A 26,239-nucleotide genomic window follows, 5' to 3' on the forward strand; every position below is an offset into this window, starting at 1 on the left:
CCTGATCACCCCCAACTGCCCTCCCCAGCTGGTCTCCTGATCTATAATTAGCATATTACACATTTATTAGTATAGATTAGTATTACACTTTGCATTTTCTTTGTTATTTATTTATTTATAAAATTTCATTACAGGATTCAAAAGAAAGAGTACATAATGAAAAGCATGTGACTTGATTACCCTGATCTCACCCACTTCTTCCAAGTAGGAAATGATATTACTTCTTTGAGGGCTCCTATAGATATTCAATGTGTACACATACATATGATTGCACACAGGAATTACATTTTTTTCCTGTAAACACATTATACACTTCTTGTGTATCTCATTTTAAAATGTATTTTTAAGACTGTTGTATATTTATAAAAATGGAGTTGAATTCTCTATTTACTGGCTGCATAATATTCTACCATATGCAAATGTTAAATTTATATTACCAATTTATATAGATGAATTTATTAGTAGTTTCCAGTCTTTTGCCATTTACAGTGATAACTTGATTAAATGTAAGTATATTTATTTAAAAATGTACTGGTATGTTTCATTAAGTAAACATGCTATATCAAAGCCTATGGGCATTTATCCTATCTAATGAGGGCTAGACATTGATATCCTTTAGTAGGCACTTTTCATGTTTAAGACTTGGATGAATGAAATCAAAACGAATACACACCAAAAATGAGCATAGCATATATCCACATTCTATACTTTATTTCAAAGGAGAACTATTTATCTTTAAATAGTGAGCCAAAACCTCTCAAAACATTACTAAAAAGTTTACCAGATGCACAAAATATTGAGTCAATTTCACTGGCAAGTCTATCCATGATTTGTGTCATCAAGGGACTATTATCACTTTGAGTACTACCAATCATATTTCTCAAATGATTGATCTCTGCATTCATATCTTCAGATTTACTTTTAAATCCTTCTCTAAGCAAATCTTCTTGAACCTAAGAAAAGGTGAGAAGTAAAATGTTTTAAATTCCCATGTTTTTCAAAAATTACATTTTATATTTAAGAATTCTTGCCGAAACCGGTTTGGCTCAGTGGATAGAGCGTCGGCCTGCGGACTGAAGGGTCCCAGGTTCGATTCCGGTCAAGGGCATGTACCTGGGTTGTGGGCACATCCCCAGTAGGAGATGTGCAGGAGGCAGCTGGTCGATGTTTCTCTCTCATCGATGTTTCTAACTCTCTATCTCTCTCTCCCTTCCTCTCTGTAAAAAATCAATAAAATATATTTTAAAAAATTAAGTGTTAAAAAGAATTCTTTCCTTCCACTCTTAAAATTGTTCTCTCTTACACAACCAAAGATAATTTTGCAACAAGGAATAATCCTGTCTTGGACCTAAACACTGAAAGAAAGCATAGTTTACAGTCTTACAAATATTCACATATCCATAGGGTTTTGCTAGGATGCTAAGCCTGGCCTGAGGACAAATGTACTATGTGCCAGTCATAATACCAGTTAAGAAGTAACACTAATCTGCTCGTACTAATTCTCAGTCTCACTTGGAATAATATGGCCAAATAAAATGCAGAAAAAAATGGGAAATTAAACATATTCTAGAACTCTATTATGAACACGCACAGATAGCCAATCAGGAATTCTTCCTTTGCCATATGATAACTTGGGTAGACTCTCCATACCTGGGAACAACGCAGCAGGTTTGAAGCTGTCACATCCTTGTTTTTTTAATCTGGACATTTCTGATAGTTTATTGTCAGCACAGATCTACCTTAGAGTCTTTGGGTGGTAATAGGGTTCCTGATATAGGCAATGATCTTGGTAAAGCAAACCAGTTGATGGTAATAACAAATACATGTATTTAAAATACCTATTTATTCAGGCCAAATAAGTTCATTTCCAAATAGCCTAAAATGTCACCTCAAACCCTATTTATATTCTACAAGTATTCAGAGATGAGATGCTTATCCTGACCACTCCAGAGTGTATGCACAGAGTAGATTTCAAAGATATTTTTTACAAAGAAAGGGAACAAGGGGAAAATTCAAGGTTTTAGCAAATCACAAGTAGTAAATGGCAATGGTGTTTCCTCCATGGTCTTGCTGTAACATTCTCCATCCACCTGAGGTACCAGGACAATGACCATGGAGCACTACTGAGGCCATGGCAGGACTTACCTTCAATTTATGCTCCAATATCATATTCTGCTCTCTTAATATATTCTCTCTTTCCCTCTCCATCTTCTCCTTCAGTTGCAGTATATTTTCCTCGCGACTCCTCTTCTGTGCCTCCATCTGCTGCTGCTGCTCCTGTAGTTTCTGTCTCAGCAGCTCCTGTTCCTTCTCAGCTGCCTCCTTCTTGGCCCGCTCCGCTGCCCCAGGGAGGTTTGACAAAGGGAAGAAAATTAGGTGAGGACTAATATCTACCTTCCTGAGCTCTGAGAACAGACCAAACTGGTAAGGGAGGTGGAAGACCCTGAATTGCTCCCTTGCCACACCATCAAGAGCACATTTCAGATTGTGATGGGAAAGGCCCTGGCTGGCTGATATGTCCTGATGTTTTCAGAGTTAGAGTATGTCCTACAGAAGGAGAGAAAGCTCCTTGTGTCAGGAAGTTTTGTTCTCACAGCTGTCAAAGGACACTGCAAGTACCTGACACTCATTGTGAGCCCTGCCTTGACCCTTACCTGCCAGGGCCTTCATCTCCTCCGTGAGCCCTTTGTCTCCCTGCAGGATGGAATTCTCTGTTGCTGCCTGCGACTGCAGGAACCTCTGGAGAACCTCATGTGCCTGAGGAGACAAGAAGGAACAAAGAACTTTGATTTTCCCTGGGAAAAATAGTGCTGCAAAACGAAGTATGTCCATATAATTTTTCCTTCATGATTAAAACTGCATCAGCCCTAACCGGTTTGGCTCAGTAGATAGAGCGTCAGTCAGCCCGCAGACTCAAGGGTCCCAGGTTCGATTCCAGTCAAGGGCAGGTACCTTGGTTGCAGGCACATCCCCAATACGGGGTGTGCAGGAGGCAGCTGATCGATGTTTCTCTCTCATCGATGTTTCTAACTCTCTATCTCTCTCCCTTCCTCTCTGTAAAAAAATCAATAAAATATATTTTTAAAAAAACTGCATCATGATTTCACACAGTTTCCAAGCTCCTTAGAGCGACCAGAGCTCTTCATACTCCCTGCAGTCTCTCTCCCAGTGATACTTTCTTCTCTTCACTCTGTGTTTCAGAGTTCCAGTGAGACCATGTTCAGTTCTACAAACCCACTGTCTCTGGTGTTTTTGTATATTTGCTTTCCAGGGAGAAACATTGTCTCCAATTAGTGCTCCTGCTCTACTCTGCCACTTGCTGACTGTAACTCTAGGCAAGTCATTTTAACCCATCTCTGCCTCTCAGTTCAGATGTGTAAAATGTTGAAAAAAGTATAGATGCATCCTAATGCTATATAAAGGATAATAACTCAAATTCTAGAGAAAGCTCAAAATTATGTCTTAACAGTAAGAGTTCAACAAATATTAATTGCATTGTTATTTAATGTTATTACTTGTACCATCACCTATGTATCCAATTATCTCAGGTTCATAACTATGATAACCCTGTGTTAGCAATTGTCTACATGTTTGACTTCCTTTTCTCTTTGATCTGCCTTAAACACAAAGGCTCTGACTTTACCTTATAAATTGCCTGCCTTTGACACACTGAATATAATATTGTTGGATGGAAAATGATTATTTCTCCTGTGTCTCTTATGGATTTCAGAAATCTATATTCATTTTTGAGAATGGGCATTTTGATTCTCTATAGAAAGAAAGACAAAATAACTGGCCTTCAATGCTAAAAGTCATGATAGCCCCATGTTCCCATATTACCCACAACTTATGCCATGATCAATTTCCATGAGACCTTCTTGACTTTAATCTGTAGGATCCCTATGCTCCCCTTATTCCTCACCTTCATTCCTTTCCTGGGCACTTGCCAGTAGTCCTGTTCAAGCTTTTCCTTTGTTTCCATATAGAGCTTGTGACCACCAGGAACAGAGAAAATGCCTGCTGAAATACCTTCCATCAGGGACTTGGAAAGCTGCTCAAGTTTTTCCTGGCAGTATTTAACAGATGCCTCTTCATTCCGCAGCAAGATCTTATCCTGCTTATCCTTTATGATTTCCTGCAAGGGAAGTATAAAGGGCTGTCACCAGGAGAAAGGAACAAAGGAGAAAAAATTCTAAAGAACCTGGTGGAAGAAAGTCTAGCTGTGGTCCTCATGAGAAAGGCCTTCTGTTGGAGAAGGACATGGAATAAAACAGGAATTACAAGGCTTCCTTTACTCACAACCCTGAAAATTCCATGTGAGGCAGGGGAAAGCTTCTAATCTCTCTGGGTCTCAGGCTCTTCATCAATAATATTGGTGTTGAATTACCTTATCTCTATGGCTCCTTGCAGCTGTAACTTTTGTTAATTCCATCTTCAATGACACAATGATACAACAAGGAGCCATAGGAATTGAAAATAGCCTGTTATGAGAATCTGTTAAGATACATTTGGTTCCTGGGAATGGGAGATTGTTCTCAAAAAGCATCTAGCGAAGGAATGACTTTTGGGTATTCAGGGCAGGCTTGAATTCAATGTAAGTGTTCAGTTCAGAAAGATGTCTATGCTAATTATGCATCAGAGACCAGATAAATTTTTACACAAAGTACCTGAGGTTTGTTGGGAGAGGAAGGAGAAATTGAAGTCTTTTGAACTCTGTCCCTCATAAGAATCCAGACCACTCGATCCATGAGTGGGAGAGGAGGACTGGGGTCAGAAAAGCTCTTCCAGGTTTAATTTTCAATGAAAAGGTCACAAAGGATAAATGAATACTAAGACAAAGTACCACAAGATTCTTCTGGAACGCCTGGTTGTCATCCTTGAAGGAGTGCTCCATGAAGATTGCAATGGCTTCCCTCTCACAGGCTGCATGCAGGTCCAGTAGCTCCTGCAGCGTGTCTGTGGGGAAGCTCACCCTCTGGGCCATCTGCTCGCTGTAGTGGTTGGCTGCCTTCTGAACGGCTCTGGAGTTCTCAATTTGGGCCAGAGTTGTCATCGCATTCTCCAAACAAGGCACTGAACCATTGTTGATGGCATCCACATAAGTCACCACCAGAGTCCTTAGCCCTAATAAGCCAGGAAATTTAGGGATAAATATCAATTTATCACTCAACGGGATCCATTTATGTGAGATTACATTTCTAAATGTCTCTTTTTTGCCTTTCTGTCTCTTTCACACACTAACACACATATATGCACACACACACACACACACACACACACACACACACACATAAACACACCACTTCCTTCTACTATTCTTGGAGTACACAGTTAGTTGGATATTAACAAGAGACCAGGGAGCTAATGAAATCAGAGTCCGATAAAGCCTGATTAAGTAGGAAAAACAGCCTTACAGTCACGCTGGGGAGTCCATCCAACTTACCAGGATGGGAGAAAAATGGCGCAGAGGTAAAATTTCTATACTAAGTACCTGTGAGGTCAGAGCCAAATAACCAAGTGGAACTAAGAAGCATGTGCAAAAAGAGCCAAAATGCGGACCATAAGTGAGGGAGGGCACAAACCTGGGAAAATCTGGGAAAAGATTGCATAGGGGAAGGGCACAAGCCCTTAAGAAGACAGGAAACAGATTGGATAGTTGTAAAGAAAGCCTGACCTTTCCCAAACCCAAAAATAAAAATGGGGAAGGTTCACAAATACCCCAGGGCAGTATCTGCCCACTAGCCTGCCAGCTCTCTGTCTCCCTGAGAGTGTACTTTGCTTTTCACTTTAATAATCCTTGCCATTATCACGTAAAACTCCTCCTACATAAGGGTCCCTCAAATTCCTTTCACACAACACCACAGAAGAACATATTTCCTCCAGTGACACTATTGTCCCATTGACTCTTAATTTATATGTTTCTTTAGACCACAAGGCTAACATAATTCAATATTAACCTTTATCTAACATACTAAAGGATATCTGGAAAACATAATTTCCCATTGAAAATCTTAGCAGCAAATTGTAGACAGATGAGGCAGGGTAAATGTGATCCTATTTTTTTCTGAATTCTCAAGATTCCCGTAACTTTTCAGAGCTTTATGGGCTAATGTGCATTATTAAATTGATCTAAACACCCAAAATATCCTCTGTATACCTATTGCAACTCTCATCTAATAAAGAGGGAATATGCAAATTTACCATCATGCTGTAATGGTCAAGATGGCTGCGCCCACAGTGGAGGCCAAGTTCCCATAACAAGCTTTAACAAGCAATCAGCAGGGACCTGAGGCTGCATGGCGCAGGGCCGGGGCAGGGGACCTGAGGCTGCACCCCCCGCCTGGTGGAACTTGACAGGGGACCTCAGGCCATGCCCCCCACCCCAGTATCGAGCCGGGGGACCTCAGGCTGCGCCCCCACCCTGGCGCCAAGCTGGGAGACCTACAGCTGCACCCCTCGCTGGGCAGGGATTGACGGGGGACCTCAGTACACATCCCCCACTGGGCAGAGCTTGACAGAGGACATCATGCTGCACCCCCCCACACACAGTAGGGCTTCACTGGGGACCTCAGGCCATGCCCCCAGCCCTGGCTCCTGGCTGGGAGACCTCAGGCTGTGCCCCCAACCAGGCAGTGCTGGATGGAAGACCTCAGGCCACATCCTCCACCCTGGGACCAGGCCAGGGGACCTGAGACCACACCCCCGATCCCGGTGCCAGGCCGGGGACCTCAGGCTGCACCCCCCCTAACGGCTTGACAGGGAACCTCAAGGTATGCCCCCCACCCCAGCCCAGACCAGGGGACCTCAGGCTGCACACCCTGTCCCGGGCTATGGGACCTGAGGCTGCAACCCCTGCCCAGCGGGGTTTGATGGGAGACCTGAGGTTGTGTCCCCCTGCCTGGAAGGGCTTGACGGGTCTGGATCTTGCCCAATGGGGGTGGGGCCAGCCAGGTCTAAGGTATGCGTGGTTGGGCAGGAATTTGACTCTGGGTCCCACAGTGTACCCCAGACTCTAATAAGAGGAAGATTTTCATATACATTTTACTAATTTTCTTTCATCTCTGACACTTCTATTATAAAGAGCAAATAGCAATATTAAAATATTTCCTCTAATTAATTCCCTTTTAATGTGCACAAATTTTGTGTACTGGGCAACTAGTTCATTATAAAGAACTTCAACTGAGGAAATATATATTGTTTTTTAGCCCCAGTTAGTGATTCATTAAGATTAGAAGATTTTTTTATATGTATGGATACTGTAGATTTTGCTGATAAAGGTTGTAATTTTGGAGAGGAATTTGTAAACACCCAAAAGTGTGATAAGTATACACTTGTCATCATGGAGTATGAACATCTATGACTCATAATTCTATATAGAATCAAAAATAAATCCTGGAGAACACATCTTATAATATATTCAAAAAATATTAGGCCCCACAAAATGTGAAATGGAGACTCACGTTTCCCAGTGACCACGATTCCCTCTCTGAGGGTCTTGGTCCTGGCCTGGGTGAAGATGTAAGAACAGAAATTCTTTGTTTCTTCCTTGAAGTAAGGATCCAATTGTTTTTCCTCAACCTTCTCAATATCGGCTAGGAGTTTTTTGTCATTTGTTGGCCGGTCAAAGACAAAACATTTCCGTCTTGGAAAGAAATTCCGGATGCACTCCCTTCGGAAATTGGATATTTGAGCTTTGTGATTCATGCCTGAAAGGTTAAAACAAACAAACTAACAAAAACAGGTATTACAGTAGAAGCAGTCTAAGGACAAGGGACCTAAAGATTTTTATGACAGGGATTTTTGTATCTTTGCCGAATTCTCTCTGTATAACTTCTGTGTGTAACTCCTCTAGCATGGACATCCAAATTCTTCTTTAACATAAAATTTACCATGATACAACTCCAGGGAAAATTTTTTGAAGAGATCAACATAGTTAAAAAAAAACAACAACAATGACCTGTTACTACTATCAGACCTAAAAATGGTAGAGTATTGTGTATATTGTCTATATTGCTTACTGTATGAATAACAGAAACATGGGTCAAATGTACGTTTTTGGTCTACTTGATCACATGGGGAAATGAAGCTATGGATCAAAATGAAGAGCCCAAACAAGACTTAATGAAGCAATGTTAGAAATAACAGCAGATTATTTAAGGAAAACTGTTTAGATGCTAAAAATGAAGTGTACAGCATTAGCTCTTAAAAAAATAAAAACCTCTGAAGAGTGAAGAGTAAACATAGCTAAAATGTAATTTTTTAAAAAATATATATTTTATTGATTTTTTACAGAGAAGAAGGAAGAGGGATAGAGAGTTAGAAACATTAATGAGAGAGAAACATCCATCAGCTACCTCCTGCACACCTCCTACTGGGGATGTGTCCACAACCAAGGTACATGCCCTTGACTGGAATCAAACCTGGGACCTTTCAGTCCACAGGCCAATGCTCTATCCACTGAGCCAACCCAGTTAGGGCTAAAATGTAATATTAGTCTCTAAATTCTTTAAGGTAAAGAACTATATTTAATCTTATAGTTTTGTTGTGTAGCCTACTTCTCATTGTTTTTGAGAAACTATGAATAGAAACATGAAATCAAGAGTGTATAAATCAGAAGTGATATTCCTTTCAAGGTTTCATCAGATACCTACATGCCCATGTAAATATAACCCATTCATATGTTTTTATTATTTTGAAATTATAGCATGGGTAAATATGTGGAAATGGAAAAAAGCTATGATACAGAAAGAAAGATATAACATAATTAAAATGTCTATAATGCCCAAAGCAATCTATAGATTGAACATAATCCCATTCAAAATACCAATGGCGTTTTTCACATCACTACAATAAATAATCCAAAAATATATATGAAACCATAAAAGACCCTGAATAGCCACAGAAATACTGAGAAAGAAGGACAAAGGTGGAGGTATCATGCTACCTGATATCAAACTATAATCTATGCTATGGTTATCAAAACAGCATAGTGCTGAATAAAAACAGACATATAGATCAATGGAACACAACAGAGTCCAGAAATAAACCCACACAAAAATGATCAATTAATAGATGACAAAGGAGGCAAAACAACATACAATGGGGAAAATTGGACAAATACACACACAAAAATGAAACTGCATGACCTTCTTACACCATGTACAAGAATAAGCTCAAAATGGACTAAAGGCTTAAATGTAAGTCTCAAAATTACTATAAGAAAACAAAGGAAGTAAAACCTCAGATATTTTTCTTAGCAATGTATTTCTTTTCATACCTCTCCTCTGGTAAGGGAAACAAAATAAATAAACAAATGGGACTACAGCAAGCTAAATAGTTTTTGCACAGCAAAGGAAGCCATCAACAAACAAACAACCACCTGTATGGGAGAATATATTCTCCAATAACACATCTAATAAGGGGTTAATATCCAAAATTTATAAAGTACTTATACTATTCATCATAGGAACAAAAAATCTGATTAAAAAGTGAGCTGAGGACCTGAATAAATACTTCTCCAAAGAGGACATACAGGTGGCCAATACAGGTATGAAAAGATGTTCAACATTGCTAATCATCAGAGAAATGCAAGTTAAAACCACAATGAGATATCACCTCATGCCTGTCTGAGTGGCTCTCATCAATAAATCAACAAAGAATAAGTGTTGGCACTGTTGGTGGGTATGCATATTTGTACAGTTACTATGGAAAAAAGAATGGAGGTTTCTCAAAAGAATTAAAAATAGAACTACCTTATGGCCCAGTGACTTCACTTCTGGTTATATATCTGAAGAAATCCAAAACACTAATTCAAAAGAATATATGACTCCTATATTCATTGCAGCATTATTTACAATAGCCAAGATATGGAAGTAACCTAAGTACCCCAAAACAGACAAGTAGATAAAGAATAGGTAGTATATATACACAATGGAATACTATTTGATCATAAAAAAGAGTGAAATTGTACCTTTTGAGACAGTATGGATGAATCTAGAGAGTACTATGCTCACTGAAATAAGTTCAACAGAGAAAGACACATATCTAATGATTTCACTTATATGTGATTCTAAAGAACAAAATAAACAAACAAACTTGAAATACATTAATAGATACAGAGAAAAACCTGATGGCTGCATGAAGAGAGGAGCACAGGAGGAGGGGAGGGGGGACCGTTGCATGAAAGAGGTGAAGGAATTAACCAATACAAGTTGGTAGTTACAAAATAGTCATGGGGATGTAAAATACAGCATATGGAATATCCTATATAATAAAGAAGTAATATGCAAATTGACCATCACACCCTTGCACATGATGACTGCCTCCATGTGGTCAAAGATGGCTGCTCCATGTGGTCAAAAGATGGTCACCACAAGATGGCCAGCAGTAGAGGGCAGTTGTAGGTGATCAGGCCAGCAGGAGAGGACAGTTAAGGGAGACCAGGCTGGCAGCGAGGGCAGTTGGGGGCAACCGTGCTTGCAAAGGAGGGAGGAAAGTTTGGGGTGACCAGGTCAGCAGGGGAGGGCAGTTGGGGGCAATCGGGCTGTCAGGGGAGGGCAGTTTGTGGTGATTGGGCTGGCAGGGGAACAGTTAGGCATGATTGGGCTGGCAGGGGAACAGTTAGGCATCGATCAGCCTGGCAGTGGTGTGGTTAGGGGGTAATCGGGCAGGCAGAAGTAGTTGGGCCAACAGAGATCAGGCCTAAACCGACAGTCAGACATCCTCCCAGGGGTCCCAGATAGGAGAGTGTGCAGGCTGGGCTGAGGGACACCCCCCTCTCAGTGCACAAATTTTGTGCACCAGGCGTCTAGTAGTTCATAATATTGTAATAACTATGCATGGTGTCAGGTGACTACTTGAAATATAGTAGGGATCTAGTTGTAAAGTATGCGTTATCTAACCACTATGCTATATATTTGAAAATAATACAAAATGATATTGAGTATAAACTACAATTGAAAATAAATTATTTTTAAAATAAAAAATCTATGATATATAAATTACAATTATATTCTGATAATTATCAAAAATTACACAAATGGATAGATTGAAAAGACAAAATATACTTCTTCAGGCTTATTAGAACATAAAGTCATTTTTATAGATTACATATGTATAAAGACATTAAAAAGTTATATGCCCATTTTAGATGAATTATGTCTAGTTACATGAAATATATTTTTTTCATTAGATAGGCTTTTCATTGTAATTTTATGCCTACCAAGTATCTGATCAGCTGATTTCCTCATCATGGAAAAGCAGAAACTAAAAGTAATAAATATAAGTGTCTGGTCTTTAGAAGGCTTTACCACCACTGTATTCAACGTTACAATTGGATTCTAAATTACAAGTGTAAAGAATAAATGGGTTATGAATAGTGTTACTCTACTTTAGGCTCTTCTTTTCTTAAGTGAACTTAAACTCCAGTCAATAAAGCTTTTTAACTCATTCCCAGCCACCATTTGTGCAGACTTCTAGTCTCAAGTACAAACGCAACTCCAATCATGATGTTTAGAACCTCCCATCTGTTTTGGACCATCCACTGCCCACCAATGCTCTGTTACCTGGAACCAGCTTCAAGGCATTCTCCAGGTACTCATCTTCTGTGATAGGGTGACCATTTAACTCCAGCTCCAGGGAGAAATCCCGTACGGCCCAGATAAAGTCTGGAAAGAAACTCACAAACTCTGATGAATCTTCTACTCCATCTGGTGTAGGGGAGGACTTTGCCCTGATGAGTTCTGTCAGCTCTGCCACATAACTAGTACCTGGCTAAGGAAAATAAAGTTTCTACTCATAATTCCCACATTTCTCTAATTAAAAGAAATATTACAAACACTCTCTTTTACTCTGGTTCCTTTTGGTCTACCAAACGGAACTAAGTGAGAGGGAAGGAGAAACTGACTGGATCTCCATTCCCATTGAAGCCATGACACATGGAAGTTGGGTTCCTGGAAGGATACTGCAGCTGCTCCAGGGCCTGGTGGTTGATGGTGCTCAGGCTGTTGTAGACAAAGCTGCTACACAGAAGCACGGCCAGGGCAAAGATCCACGAGTCATTCTTAAGGTCGCCCTAGAAGTACATCAGGGCAAGACATTTAGGGGTTTACCCATATAGAAATTCATTCAGACACTAAGTCTAACAGCCCTTCATTTTATTTCAGGTAACTTACTCACCATGCAAACAAGTAAGTTTGAAGATGGGCATAAATATACATATTAACTTTAACAATTATAGAGACATTTCTTGTGACTATGATTCTTTCATATATAAAAGGATTTTGCCATCACAGGGTTTTTTTTAATGAATTGGATGAAATAAAATAACATATAAAAATAAATTAGTGCAGCACCTGGTGTGTTATTATGTTAAGTGAGCGGTGTTAGCAAATATTTATTCTACATATATTTGTTGGTCATGGACTATATAAAATATTTCATAGTTAACATAACTGGGATGTATTCAAGAAATGTTTATGGGAAGCTACTGAATATTTCTACTGTTGTTAAAAATAAAAAGCAGTTTAAAATGACAAATATTACTTTCATGATGACTACTTCAAAGCATGACAAACATCTATAGCAAGGAATATAACAAGGATATCTATATAATGCTGACATCAATATAACATATACAAGCATCGAAAACTTTAGCTATAGTAGTAAATGAATGGTGGGAGGGAAGATATGAAAAAAAAACTTGCATGCATATATGCACAAAACATGGACACTGACAATAGGATGCTGAAGGCCTGCTGAGGGGATAGGTATGGGGAAGAGGTAGTATATAGGAGGGGAAGAAGGAAAAAATATGTAATACTTTCAATAGTAAATATAAATTTTAAGAAGTATTAAGTTAAAATTTACAAGTCTATCATGCAAGACCAGAGTGCTGAAAGTTAAAGATTTTATATAACATGAAGTCTTCCTCAGCATCTTGATTGAAAATTAAAGACTTAATAGGGTGTGAATTTGAAGAAGTGAAGGTATCCTGCAGGTGGGAAGACCCACAGAAGCAAAAGTAGACATGGCAGCACACAGAAGTCTTTTCAATAAAAATAGATTTATTTGTTCTGACTGGAACAGAGGGTAGGTCAAGAAGTTAAAGCTGGATAGTGAGCCTAGTGCAACCAGATGAAAGACCTAAAGGAGGGGGTAATTTGTTTGTATAAAATACAGCAGGTCTAAATAACGGCACAACACAGAATTTTGTTTTATTATAAACACCTTCTAAAGTTGTTCCCCAGATCAAAAGTGGAAAATACCTAGAAAATTTCAGAATGAAATGCTGATTTGCTGATTTACATTCCAAAGCCCAATTTAAAAAATTATTATACTAAGAAGTGGCACTTATGTCACACAATAGGTTATTTAGTCAGCAAGACTATTTGATATCCTTTATAATAAAGAGCAAATCTGCTAAGTATACTGGACAGTGAAATGACCTTCCAGAACAATCTGTGGAATAACCAGTGAGTGGGGGGCGGGGACAGGAGCCTGCGCCCCCAGGTCAGTCATGACGGTACTGGCACCCCCCTACCCCCTCCTACCCCCCCCCCCCCCCCGCTTCCACAGAGGCAGCGGGAGAGGCGATGCTGCAGGCAGATCCAGTCCTGGCGCCATGCCATCCACAGAGGTGGCTGCAGGTGAGAGGGCCTAAGCCACAATTGGACATCCGCCAAGGGCTCCCAGGCTGCCAGAGCAATGTCTGACTGCCAGCTTAGGCCGCATCCCCTGGGAGTGGCAGGTGGGCATCCCCCCTGTGGGGTCCTTGACTGGAAAAGGGTGCAGGCCAGGCTAAGAGACCACCCGAGTGCATGAATTTTCATGCCCCAGGCCTCTAGTATAAAAATAAACACAAAATTTTAAGTATTCTTTGGGTAGAAATAGAAAGTTATAGGAATTTAGGTACTAGTTCTAAATAAGTCTCAAACTAAAGCAGAAAAGGAGAAATATTTCATTTTACCCTTTAGTAGAAAACTAAAGTATCAAAAACCCATCTTAAAATGTTGTAGGACAACCACATGCTTTTATAGAACCATTTCATTCAGAGGTGTCTCAAACTCTTCCAGAATGCTTGGTGAGTACTTGGTGAACTTCACCAGAGGACTGCAGACTCATTGAGGGCAGGGCTTTTACATGGGTCACTAGTATCTACAGTACTAACCTAGAGACCTGGGAATATGGTGTTCAGCAATTGTTTACTAAATTGAACAAAATTATTCACGAGTGCCTAGAAATAAAAGAAAATTTACTCAATGTACTCTGACACCTTACCTAGAAATAAAAGTCGAACAACCAAGAATTTGCTGATATATAGATTTCTAGATTTCACAAATAGATCAAGCAGTTAAATTAAAGAGTTCATTATGAGACTATCCAGGTTGAAAACATTTTATCTGTGACCCTCTGCCTTACCTTTTCCACATCACCCAGGCCCTCAGTGTCCAGAAGGACCAGAGTGCAATCAGGCTTACAGAGGTGAGGCACACACCACATCCAGATGCCCTTGGTTTCAGACTGCACCGTAGAGCCCAGAGGGAAACCTATAAAGGAAGGGGAGACCCAGCTCACAGTGACAATAGACAATCTAAGCAGCCAAGGGGCTACAAAATCAGACTTTTTGGAATGGAAGTACCCCAGAATATAAGACGGTGCATTCTCTATTCTGTAAGAATGCTTTACTTTGTGTGTCATCTATTTGAAGGAGGAGATGAATGTTAACTGTGAAAATGATACCCAGCAAGAGCTCAAAATGGAGGTGAAGTACATCCAAGAATCAGACATAATAAAGGTCACTGAATACCATAAAAAGAGCATTTTAAAGAATGGTCCAGTAAAGGCCGAATAGAAGTGGATAGAAGAGAGACATCTAAAGAAAAAGAAATTCAGATAATATTTTTCCAATCAAAGTGATAAAAATTAAAATGGCAAATGGTGTTGGAGAGGTTGTTAACAACAATGAGATGTGAACTCACAAAAATCTTTAAACATAGTGATATGTAATTATCTTTATATATTCATGGGAAAAGCAAAATTCTATAGAGAGAGCAAAACATGTTATGAGCAAGAGAGGAAGCACAATTTCAAGACCCCAGTGTTGGCACAGGTAAAAGAAGGAGTATAGACTATGCATTACTAGGAGGGGTTTTCCTTAACAGGAGTAAAACCTGAATATGAAAATAGAATATATTAAAGTAATAATGTAGTGAGGATAATTAAACTTAGAAGTTTGTTTTGTTGAGAGGTGTGTACTTCTCAATTCATGTAACCAGGGAAGGAAACTAATAAGCTGTCATATAGTTAGAGTAAAAACAATTGGCCTCGGCCTAAGATAATACCATTAAGGTAGTAATTTATTAGTAAAAATTAGAATTAGTAGATTGGTTTATTGAAAGGAATTTTGTTCTTCATGTGACTAGGGAAGAAAACTAAGAAACTCTGATATAGCTGGAGTCAAAGAATTGTCCTCTGCCTGAGACACCACTCACCGTGATTCTGTCCTGCAAGCCGATTCATCAAGTAGGATTTGCCTGTACGATATAGTCCTGCAATGGCCACGACCACCACTGGCTGAGAAATCTGGTCAAGAATCTCTAGCGCTTCCTGATTCACTGACAGCTGCTCATTGTTATTTTCCACCAGGCAAATGGGGGCCGTCATGTTGGGTCTAGATGCCATGGCAACCTGCCAACCTAGAAGAAATCCCAGTGGAAATAAGCTTACAATGCTATTCTCTGAAGCAGAGTCATGCAAAGCACCCATCATCTTAAGACAGTGTGCATGTTCTACTTTCCTTATGGCACAGTAGCATAGGCCAAGCCCTACAGTGAAAAATTCATCTATTTTTGGTTCTATACTTACAGTGAATCTCTGGAAAGGCCAACGTGTTCCCAATGCTGTGAGGATCTTAGATTGAATGTTATTGCTGCACTAGGCAATCACATCTTGTAATGCAGTCGAGTAGCTCTACCCTATGCCAGGGTCACCACTGAGAAGCAAATCCATCACCTCATGTGAACATCCTCTCCCCAAACTTAAGGTTTAACCAGCTGCTAAAAGGATGTTGAGGAAGGACCTGCCTGGGACTAGAGCAATCTGAGGACACTGCCAAGAAATTTTAAGCCACAGGTTTCATGCATTGCTGGAGGCTAATTCCAGCAGGTCTTAATTATGCAAGAAGTTCAACAGAGGGCTAATGGAACTTGGGGCTTCAGCAGGGCTGAAAATCTGCATGTTATTACCTCCTGCTGAACAGCTATATGCATTTCCCCTAACCTGATAATCCTTTACTGTTTACCAAACCTTACCTTTGATATGTATATCTGCTTTGCTATAGGGCAAATGTGGGAGTAAAAAGCCCTGGGTCTGGAGATTCAGGGAGCTTAGTCACTAGAACTAAGTTTCCCTCTGGCTTTCCCCAAAATACCTTCCAAATTCTAATTTCTTCTCTAGTCTCTTCATTCATTTATGCACAGCCCTTCTCCAGATTCCTGAACCCTAGTAGCTGCAAGGAAAGTCAAGACTGAGACAATGCATCTCACTGTCTCGTGTTCCTAGTTGTTGAGAACAGCTGTAGAACTAGTGATGAGTATGACTAGTATTCATCACAGTCTGAGGTTTTAGGTGGACAAGTTGGTTTGACAAGTGACAGACCAATAAAATGTAATATCTATGGCTCCATTTATGATACTGAAGGGACTGAAGGAGTGAGGGGTTCCAGAAGAGAAACAGCTTTTGATTTTTCTCCTTTTTTAAAGTCTTCAAAATCCTTTTGGCCACAAAGTTTAACAGTCATCCCCTGTTCAGAGAAACTGAGTCATGTGATATTTATTTTGTTTTTCAAAATAAAGTGTGCATCAAAATTTAAAAATAGACTGATATTATAAACTAATAAAAAGCATATATTAATAAAACAGTCAATAAAGAATATCAAGAAGACCTCACAAATTCTGCATTCTCCATGTCTTGTTAAAAATATCCGTGTGAAAATATCAAGTGGGTGTGCATAATTCCTGGACATGTTTGACCTAGGACTTTGTTAGGACGGAGAAAGTAATTCTTATATTCCAAGAAGTGCTGTGCTGGTCCGTCCTAATTTTCAGAACATACCAAGAGTGAAGCTGAGCCGGGCAGTGTCCTAAGCAAATTTGAGCCTGAGCAGTGAATTATAGCCTTGTCAGGGGACAGCCTGCTCCTTTCCCAACTTTTAAGGATGTGACTGGGAGCTGGGGGTGAGGCCACAATCATAATGCAGCCCATCTGTGTCTAACCCCCATTTCTTTCTCTCTTTCTTTCTCTCTCTCTCTCTCTCTCTCTCTCTCTCTCTCTCTCTCTCTTTCTTCCTTTCTTTCTCTTCCTTCCTTTCTTTTTTCTTTCTTTCAATCTTTTTTCTCCTCTTTCTCTTTTTCCATTCAATAAATAAAGGCAAACTAGAGCTCTCTGAGCCAAGTCTGCTCTTGAGAAAAAAATTAAATTAAAAAAATTAAATTTAAAATTTTGTGTAAGCAGTGAATCTAATGTGGAATAAGAATAGGACCACAAGTCCAACCTAGTGCACAGTACAATGAGGAACACAGCTCATGCATAAAGAAGCTGCCTCCATGCCCCACCCCATCCCATTAAGCAGCCAGAAGACCCTAATCTCTCAGCTCTCCATGCACCCACATTGTCTGCTATACTTGCTGCTGTCCTGGTTATGTGAAGTCCTGCTAGGCTGTCACCTCACAGCTACCACTGCTCCTAATGAGGAAGCTAAAGCCAGCAACTGAGCCCTGCAGTCCAGGCTACCAGGCTACAGGTCCCTACATCTCCATTCCTCAGTCCATTTTGAGTCAGAAATCGAGAGGTTTAAGCTCAGGACCAAGTTGCTTGCAAAAGAAAGTTGAATTCCCACTTCTGTCCCACAGCTCCTCAGGTCAGTGTGTCACAGAACAACTCCCAGGTCCTTCTCACTCCTCCTTGCTCCCTCTCCTCCTCCCATTTTTCTGTTGCTACTTTACAGAAGTTTTTTTTAAAAAAAGCTGAGGAATTTTGTTTTCATTCTTACAGAGTACTCAGCAAAACAACTGAACCTAAAAACAATAATTGATGTAATTTTTTGGTAGGGTCTAAACATTTGGAAACTGCAGATAAAAATCCAGCTTAGACTTTATAGTTATTTTTAATAGTTGATTAAAATATGTGAGAATGAAGTATTTCATCTAAATACCACTTTATAGAATCTTTGGAATACTAAATACAGTTCATACAATAATGTTTTAATATTTAAATTGCATGGTTATGACAATGTCTTTGTTTTTTCACTGTCCCACAGACATCAGGAAAATGTGTGAGATGGGGAGGGGGAAGATGGAGGAAGTGACTGCAACCAGCGCTTCTTAGGAAACAACAGGTTTGGTTCCTCAGTCACAGATAGGATGCATTCCTCCTTCTCCCAGGCAGGGCTCTTTGTGCAGCCTGGGAAGGTGCCCAAAAGGGATCAGCCTGGGAGGGAGCCCAAGAGGGAGCAGCCCAGCCCAGGAACCCATCCAAAAAGAGGGGCTGAGGTGCCTCCAGTTTACAGTCCTTGCTGAGCTGCCCCCAGCTTATAGTCCCTCCAGCCACCCCTCCTCTGCCCCCACCATAAGCCAGCTGCTTCCAAGGCTGACCATGGACAGCCTTCACCTCCAGTGCCAGGTGTGCTGCACTGGAGCACGCATTGTTATTGTTGATGTTAGTTAATGAACATGCGCATGGAAATCCAAGTCTCTGAGCTAACTTACCTGTCTCATAAGCTGCAGGCAGCGGATAAATTCTCTCCTCTCACCTTGCTCCTTCTGCGTCTGGCTCCCCAGGTGCTCACAGTTCTCTTTAGTAGCTGAAAATCAAGCCGGATATTACAGTGAAACAGTTTTCAGTGTGGTTAAGAACCAAAATCGAAAGGACACATCCTTTTCTGGGAAGTTGTGCTGTTGTTTCACCCCTTTCCCCTCCTCCCGAAGGAATGTGATGGGCCAGGGTGGGAGGACCTCCTTATCCCACACCCAGCTTGGAAACACCTGGCTGGCACCTCCTCCTCATGGGGCTTGTGTTCCCTGACCCCACAGTGAACACAGCTGCAGGGCTGAATGTGAGCCAGTAACAGCAGGCTGACAGGTCTGCAGCTTGTCTCTCAGAGGTACTTTGGAAAGGCAATAAGGTGCTTCTTACTGTTGTTGTTGTTGTTTTAATTTTATGCTAAGACTGCCTTTTCCTTTCTGGCTTTTTGGAAAACTCTTATTATTTTTTTTTAAATATATTTTATTGATTTTTTTTACAGAGAGGAAGGGAGAGGGATAGAGAGTTAGAAACATCGATGAGAGAGAAACATCGATCAGCTGCCTCCTGCACACCCCGCACTGGGGATGTGCCTGCAACCAAGGTACATGCCCTTGACTGGAATCGAACCTGGGACCCTTCAGTCCGCAGGCCGACGCTCTATCCACTGAGCCAAACCGGTTAGGGCGAAAACTCTTATTATTAATTTATTCTTCCTCATTATCAATAACTGTGTGCATAAATCTCCTATTTTCCCAATCAAGAGATAGACACTAGTATTTTGTAGCATATTCTCCCACTTACTGTTGTGTGTTGTTTTTCTTTGTGGTGGCTCTGTGGAGGATTGTAAGGGTCCTGAGTTTATATTTTGAGTGTTTCTTTCGATGAAATAACATAAAAATGCAAACTCAAAAGTGAACATTCAAAATGAACAAAGAAATCATAACCACCAATAAGTTTTTAAAAGTTGACAGTGCCAAAAGTATTATCTGTATTCTGGTTTTATTGTCTATTAAGTTTCATTCCCCATATTTGCATTTTCATCTGAATAATAATGCAGAAAAAATATGTAATTGTACAGGATTACACTCTATTAGACTATTTAAAAAAACTGTAATCAAAGTATTTTTGTTATACCTGTTGTCTTCTGGACAGATATAGGTAGGAGCTGTATTATTAGAACAATTTTGGGTTAGTTTCATTGCTTATTTTTCTCTGCCTATAATTATCTGAGTTGATTTCAAAGACATTTAAATGTTAATTCCACTTTTATCAATATGTTTGGTTGAAATCAGCTCTTTGACAACATAGTAAAAACAAAGTAGCAGCAGCTAGATGTTAGATTTATTTTTATAGATTTATCATAAGTAGATTACTAAAATGAAATACTGTTTCAAGAAAGCTGTTACATTGAATACAATATCATAACATAAATTAAAAATCTGAAAATTGAAATTTTCTTCTTTAACATATGATATAATATTACCGATTTTTTTCTCATGGGAATTTTTGTCTTTTAATATGAGATTATATCTTAGACTTCTTATTTTCAGAGTTGTAACATAATCATAATGTGTGATATTAGTTTATCAGTCTTTATATTTGGGATTTTTTAATTTTTTAACTTTGGCACTGCTATTGTGTACATGTAACATAATTGTGAGGCCCATTGCCTTTGCATATTTAAATATGAACAAAGTAGGGTCTCACTTTTGGATAATTTAAACTTGAAGGATGTAAATATAAAATAAAGCAAGAAGTGATCAGTGTTAAGAAACAATAGTAGAAAAAAAGTGCTTGTGTTTACAAAAGCACCATTTATTTATATTAGGAAGGGTTAGGAAGGTTTATAGATGACTTCATAGAAAAGTCTTATTTCTGTTGGGTTTTAAAGAATGACTAAATTTTGAAAAAAGAGTGATTGGAGGAAAGATATTTTAAGGCAAAGGAAGGGAATGAGCAAATATACAAAAGTAGGAGGTAAATCCTAGATACCAGCCAAATCCAATGTAGCCAGTGTAGCGGGCTCACTAGGAATAAAGTAGAAAAATCAACTGGAACCTGGATCATGGACAATGTTGCACAGGCAGGTGGAGACTTTGATGGTTACTATGCATGCTCAGAGCCATGTTGGAAATCCATTTTATGGATGAGCCTTGAAATATTATGCTAAGTGAAGGAAGCCGTTACAAAAATCACGTATTTCAATGTTCCATTTATATGAAATGCCCAAAATAGCCAAATTCATAGACATGAGAATAGAAGTAGTTGCTTAGGGTTGGGGAAGAGTGTGTGGGGAACAGGAAGGTAAAAGCTAAAGTGTACTAGGTTTCACTTTCAAGATGATAAAGGTGGTCTAAATTTAAGTGGTGATGGTTGCACATATTTGAACACAGGAAAAAACACTTTAAATAGCTGAATTGTATGGTATATGAACTGTATCTCAATTTTTAAAAAATCATTTAAGAGGCTGATGCTACAGCCTAGAAGGCATATTACAGCCTCACCACTATAGGCTCAACTGGTCTTTCAGAGATTTCAGGTTCCTTCCATTCTCTTGTTCTCTATCCGCTAAGGCATTGTACACATCTGTAAGGTTTAAGGTTGAGTTACCCATGTCTGTTATCTAGACAGTAAATGGAAAAGAATAACTGATGACAAATGAGCTCCCTGCCCAGACCCACAAGTAACATACTTGTAATTCCACACATACTCCATGGTGGAAAATTAATTGCAAGAAAAAGTATCTTTGGGCAGACTGTGTGTTTCCAACATGATGGCAACGATGGATGTCGACATGCTGAGCGGCACCCACAGCACACTGGCAAGAAGTGCTTTGAAGTGAAAAAGTGGAATGCAGTAGCCCTCTGGGCCTGGGATACTGTGGTTGATAACTGTGCCATCTGCAGGAACCACATTGTGGATCTTTGCATAGAATGCAGGCTCACCAGGCACCTGCCTCTTCTGAAGAGTGCACCCATGCGTGAGGAGTCTGTCATCATGCTTTTCACCTCCACGACATCTCTCTGAGCTGAAAACACAGCACATGCGTCCACTGGACTACAGAGAGTGGAAATTCCAAAAGCATGGGCACAAGACAAAGAATATTCTTCCGCTGAAACCGGTTTGGCTCAGTGGATAGAGCATCGGTCTGCGGACTGAAAGGTCCCAGGTTCGATTCCGGTCAAGGGCATGTACCTGGGTTGCGGGCACATCCCCAGTAGGAGATGTGCAGGAGGCAGCTGATCGGTGTTTCTCTCTCATCAATGTTTCTGACTCTCTGTCTCTCTCCCTTCCTCTCTGTAAAAAATCAATAAAATATATTTAAAAAAAAAAGAATTCTTCCATCAAGCTCAACTGTGTTAATTCATTTAATGACTTGCCCTCCTGTTACTTAATTATAAGTTAAATAGAACCAGGTCTTTTCTGTTTTGCCTTTTCAGTTTTCTATTCCTGCAGTCCTATTGTGTTCTGTGTCAAATAAAAACCAGTAGGTTTTTTTTAAAAAGTATATTTAAAAATATATTTTATAACTATAAGTCACAAAAGTGTAATATTGGTAAAGGAAGAATTATTAAAATGAGTTCTTAAACTGAGGGAGGTTAATAAGATTTGAACTGCAATGAAATTTTTGCATGTTCTATTATTTTAACTCCAGAAAAAATGACCTTGTTGTTGAAAATGTGTTTATTTGGCACCAAGTGTGCTCAGCTTGGTGGACTAGTGGAAATTCTTAGACAAGTCTCATTCTTTTAAAAATCTTTATTGTTGAGAGTATGACAGTGTCCTCCCCCCCCCCCACCACCACCACCACATTGTCTCCCTCCACCTGGTTCCTGTCCCACCTCAGGCCTTCACCACCCTATTGTCTATGTCCATATAAGATCTTTGGTTAATCTCTTCCCACACCCCCTCATCCCTCCCCTTGAGAAGATTGCAAATAGACAAGCCTAGTCTATTTTACTTTAGGCAAAAATAAAGATAGCCCAAATATAATGTCTGCAGTATAAAATGAATGCAGATCCAAAACTATGATATGTGAAACAATAAATGTTTACTGTCTAAAAATCATAATAATGTACTCTAGCATTACAAAAGAGCAGATAAAATTAACATAATATAATTTTCAAAGAGTCTGCATATAGATGAAGTATTATAAGGTCCTTGAATTATTTTGAGGAGACTAAGGCGAGTAATTTTGGGTTTCATGATTTAAGTCTAAATATTGCCATTTATAATGTAATCAGTTAAAGAACAGAGAAAATTTTCAATTTCTATACTAGGAGACATAAAAATTATAATGATTTTCATACACCTCAATAAGTAAAAAAAAAACACACACGAAAAATGTCAATTAAAGTTAGAAAATATTTTGAAAACAAGATAATCAACTTAGCCTAATGAATGACTGTAGAACTGTACAGCTAGTAGAATATGCTTTTTGTAAGGCACATTAAGAAACTTCACATGAATTTTACCTGTATCAAACCACAAAGCAGGATTAGTTGTCTTATGTCAGATTCTCTAGATGCAAAGTCTTGGTGATGGGTTTGTGTTCATGTGATTTATGCAGGGCGTGCTTTCAATAGAAGGGAAGCGGGAGAGGGCAAGAAAATAGAAATAAAAAGAGGCTATGGTTGCAGGGAAAAAATGGCTTCAAGCTGATCCATTGGGATTTCTGTAGCACAAACAGCATGAGCGTTTGTCCCTCCTTGAAGCAAAGTGCTAGACATTTGTACCCCATCAGGCATTATGTGGGGGCCATCCATCTTGAGCAGAGCAGCTACCATGGTGCTAAGGGAAATTCTCCAAAGGAAAGAGCAGCTGTGAGCTTTTTAGCAATGAACACCCACAGCAATAGAAGGATGGATGCAAGGCCTTGTAAGATGATCAAACTGAGGCACTAACAGCAAACAGCTGCATAGTATTTCATAGTGTTTTTTATGCATTCATCTACTGACAGGCATTGGGCTGTTTCCAAATCATAGCTATTGTAAATAACGCTGCCATGAATATAAGGGTGCATATATTCTTTCTGATGGGTGTTTTGGGGGTTTTAGGACATATTCTCAGGAGTGGGTCACTGGGTCAAATGAAAGTTCCATTTTTAATATTTTGAGGAAACTCCATACTGTTTCCCATTGTGGCTGCACCAGTCTGCATTCCCACCAGTGGTGAACTAGGGTTCCCTTTCTTCCACATCCTCATCAACACTTGTAGTTTGTTGATTTTTTTGTGATAGCCATTCTGAAAGGTGTGAGGTGATATTTCATTGTGGTTTTAATTAAACTTTCTCTTACAAACCAGTTGGGCACCATTTTTTATTGCTGAGGTTTCTGTTGACACATCCTTGTGTTCCCCCCTTTTCTCCAACAGACATTAATGAATTTTTAAAACACACTCATTTCCCTCTCTATTAAGAACTGGAGGCCAGTCCTGGCCAGTATGGTTCAGTTTGTTGGTGCAACGTCCTTGCATGGAAGAATCATGGGTTTGGTCCCAGGTTTGGACGCGTTTGGAGAGATGGTTCTTTCTCACATGAATTTTCTCTCTCCTCTCCCTTCCTCTCTCTCTCACACTAGTTTTTAAAAGGTAACTGGAGGTCAATTGTTAAAATAATAAACCTTCCTTTTATCTTTTTATAATATGGCATCCCAATATTTATTCTGCTATAATTCTGAATGAGGCTGTGTGTGAACAATTCTAAAAGTGCAAGTAGTGCCCAGACACTTTTGTTTTGGAAACTCTACGGTAAATTGTACCATAGGAAAATGGGTGCACACAGTGTAAATTAAATTCCCCGTAGCTCTCTGGAGTTTTAATCAAGTTCCCAAACAAGCAGCAGTTGCACATTCCATGAATTTTTTGGCCCATGAAATACTAGTGGACCCCAGTGGAAGAATGTGGAGTCCAAAGAGAGTGTGCAAAGCACATTAGGGAGAGTGCTTTAATTGTATGAACACTTTTACACACTCTGATATGGATTTAGATCGTCAAAATCAGGCTCAAGGATTGTTCGTACAGAAAGGCAGCTGATTTTTTGGAAATGAGCCTGTGATTAAAGTAGCTCTTCAACTGCTTTCAGTTTCAATATGAATTATGTTTCCACGAAATGCCGTTTCCCGTGGCCTCAAATTAACCTAAGAGATTGTTTTTCTGGCTGGAAAGCCTTTAGATTATATCATTTTAAAACCTATTTACTGTTCAGCTTAAACTCATAGTGTTATATATATATGTCAATTATGCCAAGGCTGACAAGTAGACCCTGAGCGACCAATGAACAGATTACTCTTGCACATTTTTCTGTGAAAGAGAGGCTAAGGGACTGTTTTACTTTTGAAGTAAAAGCAATCCTGTTCGCCTGCCTCCTTTGCTTTTATTATAACAACAGCTTGAACTCAAATTAACCTCTAGATACAATCAGCAGGGTAAGTATCTGTGAGAAAGCACCTGCTTCTACAAGGTTGGGTCTTTAAAGACTGAACATAGAGATTCTAGCAAAACCCCCTGGGGGATCAGACTTGTTTGGAAAAGTCAAGGTAGGAGCTGCTGCCTTCAGCAAGGTCCCTTCAGAGACCCCCGACCTTTCAGAGAATCCTCCTTACAGACATTCTAACCAAGTCCCGTGCTTCCCCACACCTCCCCTCTTTTTGTTTTGCTGGCTGCAGAAGACAGAGGGAGGCTGTGAACTTTCTGCTTTGGAAGGTCGGGGTCTGTGAAGCGTGTTCACTGCTCGAGTTCTGATTTTGTAGACTATAAGAAAAACAAAGAGAATCACGATGACAGCAGTGGTTAGCCAGATCAGGTACCAACTGATTTCGGGAAACTATGTGGTGGGGTCAATCCACTCCAAATGCTCCTTTTCCATAGTACAAGCACTAGGCTGTGTTTCATGTTTATTGATAGCAAGTAAGGACTCTCTAATTGGCCTTTGCAACATGTTTACTTCTTCAGTAAGGTTATCATGAAAGACTCCTCATAGATGCTTTCTAACATCAATCCAATGATGGTGACTACTGTTCCATTTTAAAGGGGTGACACATATGTGTTTATGCTCCCAATAGCAATTAAGCCTGTATGCTATAGTGTCCTGTCTTTCCCCCAGATATTCAATGGTTGCCTCTTTTGCCTGTAGTCCAGCTAATATTTTTTTATTTATGTGCTGTTGTATAGGGAATTCCCTAGTCACATTATAGGCCATATTGTCTACAAATGTGGCCGTCTGCACAGACTCAGAAACGGCTGCCATGGCGATGCTGGCAGTAGTAAGAATACCAATAGCTGAGATAATGGCTGCAATGAACATTCCTAAAAGTCTTTTGGGCTGTAATTGGCTCAATCCTCTTTCTATGACTTCGATAGCTGATGAGTTTTGCCATTTCCTGGTGAGATTAACAGGGATCAGGATTTCTGCTTGTCTTCTAAGTACCATAATAGTGCT

At 39.7% G+C, this 26,239-nt stretch overlaps 1 protein-coding gene and 1 pseudogene across 1 annotated transcript; one reads left to right on the forward strand and one right to left on the reverse strand.

Moving 5' to 3' along the window:
* Positions 1 to 685: 685 nt before the first annotated feature.
* On the reverse strand, positions 686 to 18,907 carry LOC102428604 (guanylate-binding protein 6-like). The gene is made up of 11 exons (XM_023757614.1): positions 18,765 to 18,907; positions 15,492 to 15,695; positions 14,419 to 14,546; positions 11,964 to 12,073; positions 11,565 to 11,761; positions 7,461 to 7,706; positions 4,844 to 5,124; positions 3,923 to 4,135; positions 2,655 to 2,757; positions 2,146 to 2,339; positions 686 to 953 (listed from the first exon to the last, which is right to left on the reverse strand). Exons 2-11 carry the CDS (start codon positions 15,679 to 15,681, stop codon positions 726 to 728), a joined length of 1,890 nt encoding a protein of 629 aa, XP_023613382.1. The 5' UTR covers positions 15,682 to 15,695; positions 18,765 to 18,907; the 3' UTR covers positions 686 to 725.
* A 2,649-nt stretch (positions 18,908 to 21,556) lies between these two features.
* Positions 21,557 to 24,856, forward strand: LOC102417837 (annotated as a pseudogene).
* Positions 24,857 to 26,239: the final 1,383 nt, after the last annotated feature.

This window comes from Myotis lucifugus, unplaced genomic scaffold, assembly GCF_000147115.1.
Source record: "Myotis lucifugus unplaced genomic scaffold, Myoluc2.0 scaffold_110, whole genome shotgun sequence".
Lineage (NCBI taxonomy): Eukaryota > Metazoa > Chordata > Mammalia > Chiroptera > Vespertilionidae > Myotis > Myotis lucifugus.